Source organism: Euphorbia lathyris, chromosome 8, assembly GCF_963576675.1.
Source record: "Euphorbia lathyris chromosome 8, ddEupLath1.1, whole genome shotgun sequence".
In the NCBI taxonomy this organism is placed as follows: Eukaryota; Viridiplantae; Streptophyta; class Magnoliopsida; order Malpighiales; family Euphorbiaceae; genus Euphorbia; species Euphorbia lathyris.
In genome coordinates this window covers 24,105,382-24,108,273 of record NC_088917.1, presented here as the reverse complement: position 1 = coordinate 24,108,273, position 2,892 = coordinate 24,105,382, and the positions used below count along the sequence as shown (strand labels likewise).

Sequence of the window (2,892 nt, the reverse complement as noted above, 5' to 3'; positions counted from 1 at the left end):
ACAGGGACTAATAAATTAATTACCCTAATTAAAATATTTAAAAATAGTATTATATCTTCTTATATTTTTAAAATGATAATTAATATATATGCATAACAAAATCACATGTATCTCGAAAACACGACACGAAATCGATACTAACCCGAACAGGTTAACACGATTGTGACACAAAAAAAAATTGGGTTGGGTTTGGGTTTATTCTTTTTAACACGAACCCGAAATGATACGAAACCAACACGACTCGAACACGATAATATCCAAGTTTATCTATAGCTTCCGCCTCACCTAGGAGTAGACATGTAATTTTCACCCCTTGGGGCCCTATAAAAGAAATATATTTCCTCTCGTATTTAGGACACATTTTACATGATATTTTACATTCCATATCAGTACTTTTTCTGCAATTTTATTGATTTTGATATAAGAATTTATCCAGAAATTAAGCCCATCCTATCCTAGCGCAGATCAACCTCAGAAAAAGAGACAAATATTAACAATGTAATCCGTTATAGCATCCATGCATTTATTTGAGAATTCTAATATTGTATAGAAAAACAAAAAACGTGGCCCTTTAAATAACCCATATTTGACATGGAAATCCCAAAATCGATAACGTAGCATTACTATTTTGACTGCTCAGCAAGAGCACGTTAGAATGGATTTGATTCACATTAATTAGACTACTGCTTAAGCATTAGGAAACATTATAAAAGAGGCAGAATAGTTGCTTTCTCCATATCCTAATTCTATCTGTATAATGGCTTTTCATCAATATCTCCTTGCAATTACGGTTCTCTTAAACATGCTAAACATGGCCATTTCTCAGCCTGTCCTCCAAATGCATCACAGCAGATCATGCAACTTTCCTTATTGCGATAGCTGGAGGCTCTCTGTCGAAACAAACAACGCACGTTCCTGGAAAAACATTCCTTCCCAATGCTTGAGCTTCATCAATAACTATATGGCCGGAAAACAATACCTTTCTGACTCCAACGTCATCGCTTCCAAATCACTTGTTTTCGCTCAGTCATTAAATATTGCCGGCGATGGCAAGGACGTTTGGGTGTTCGATATTGATGACACTCTTCTCTCAACTTATACTTTTTTTCAAGCTCGTGGCTTCGCGTAAGTCAAATGTTGCACTCATTTTTGTATTCGTTTTGGAAACATAAACTCTTGATTTCGGTTTTCTTATATGTTAGTAATGTTACCATGCATATTTCTAACATATGTTTTTTTTATATAGATCGGAACCTTTGGCAGCATTAACATTAGAGGCGTCATCAAATATAGATATGTTTAATTTACCTGCTCTATCCGAAAGTTTGAAATTTTACAAGAAGCTACAGAAGATGAACTTTAAAATTGTACTCTTAACTGGACGATCTGAAAATCTAAGAATCCGCACAGAGCTAAATCTTCTTGAAGTAGGATACACCAACTGGGAAAGACTAATTTTAAGGTATATATATTTAATTTATCATATCATTCAGCTAGCTAGCTAAGAATTAAGATAAAATATTAATTAATGTGATTATTTTCATTATATGATATAGGAATTCGACTGATGAAGTTAAGACAGCTATTGAGTACAAATCTGAGAAGAGACAAGAGCTGGTAGATGAAGGCTATATAATACATGGCAGTTCAGGAGATCAATGGAGTGATTTATTGGGATATGCAGTTGCAAAAAGATCATTTAAACTCCCTAATCCTATATATTATATTGCTTAATTGTGATGTTGTTGTAACTTTCGCTTAATGTTCGAATAAGGAAGACGGATCTTCGACTATGTGCTATAAGTATAGTACTTGTATTTGTATCAATAAGACTATCAAAATGGTTTGCATATTTGTGCTTCTCAATGCTATTTATTATTAAAACCTTAAGCATATAAGAACGTCATTCTGAATATCTTTAGTCTATTGTCATTGTGGGAACAATGATGAACTGAGGACTAGGGTGTGCCTTGGGTGATGGTGGTGTTTTACTTATTATGGACATGAGATGTTAATTAAGGGCATAGGTACTCATAAAAGTTATGGAGTAATAGATCGATCTGCTAACGAGAACATTACATGGTCATGGGTCATTAGTGTATCTCATGTAATGTTTATATGTGAATCCTTAAACTTGAAATTACTATGGCTCCTAAATGAGACACATACGTATGCCTAACGGCCCGTAAAAGGGTGCAAGTATGGATACGGTTGGGTATGCTTTGAATCATGCTAAGAACCATGAGTGGTATGAGGGAATTGCTAGTTCCCTTATTGGAGAATAGATTTCTCCAACCATTTGATTAGTGAGATAGAGAAGTGTATGGCCACACCCAAATGAAGTGCCATGGTTTGGCGCTCTTGCTTTTTTATTTTGAATAATTGCTTGAAAATGGCCCTTGGTTTTGGCCTTTTTATTGATTTTCCCATTTTCCCCTTTACTCAAGCTTTATAATGCATGCAAGCATGAATGAATGAATGAATGAATGAATGAATGAATGAATGAATAAATCACCTGAAGATAAAAGGCGGCCTTAACAGGCCTACGATTTATTACTAAACTTTTTAGTTACAAACTTTTCCCGTCTGAGAAGCTGAAACAATTCGCCAAGGACAAGAAGCAAGTTTCTGTCACTGTCGAAATTACCAGAATCTCGATAGAAACACGTTAGCCAAAAGAAGCGCGGCTTTCTTCCCCCTCTCCCTCGCGTGTCGCGATCGAGATTCTTGAATCTCGTACCCGTCAGCGAGCAGTTCATGTATTTTTCCATCCTTATCTTCATCCAAACGATGCATCCTTTCATCCAGATTGAGGCTACTCTTCACCAACGGACATGCCTCTCCAGCAGACATTTTGGAGATTATAAATAGAGGAAAAATTCTGTAGAAAAG

At 35.5% G+C, this 2,892-nt stretch overlaps 1 protein-coding gene across 1 annotated transcript; it reads left to right on the top strand.

Moving 5' to 3' along the window:
• The first annotated feature begins 765 nt into the window (after positions 1-765).
• Positions 766-1,812, top strand: LOC136203338 (acid phosphatase 1-like). Its single transcript, XM_065994460.1, has 3 exons — positions 766-1,125; positions 1,247-1,462; positions 1,557-1,812. Exons 1-3 carry the CDS (start codon positions 803-805, stop codon positions 1,732-1,734), a joined length of 717 nt encoding a protein of 238 aa, XP_065850532.1. The 5' UTR covers positions 766-802; the 3' UTR covers positions 1,735-1,812.
• Positions 1,813-2,892: the final 1,080 nt, after the last annotated feature.

Bases quoted from the DNA above. Each gene is read 5' to 3' on its own strand.
- LOC136203338 (XM_065994460.1), top strand. From the start codon at position 803: ATGCTAAACATGGCCATTTCTCAGCCTGTCCTCCAAATGCATCACAGC. The intron at 1,126-1,246 runs GTAAGTCAAATG...TTTTTTATATAG, and splicing joins TTTCAAGCTCGTGGCTTCGC to ATCGGAACCTTTGGCAGCAT. The intron at 1,463-1,556 runs GTATATATATTT...TATATGATATAG, and splicing joins TGGGAAAGACTAATTTTAAG to GAATTCGACTGATGAAGTTA.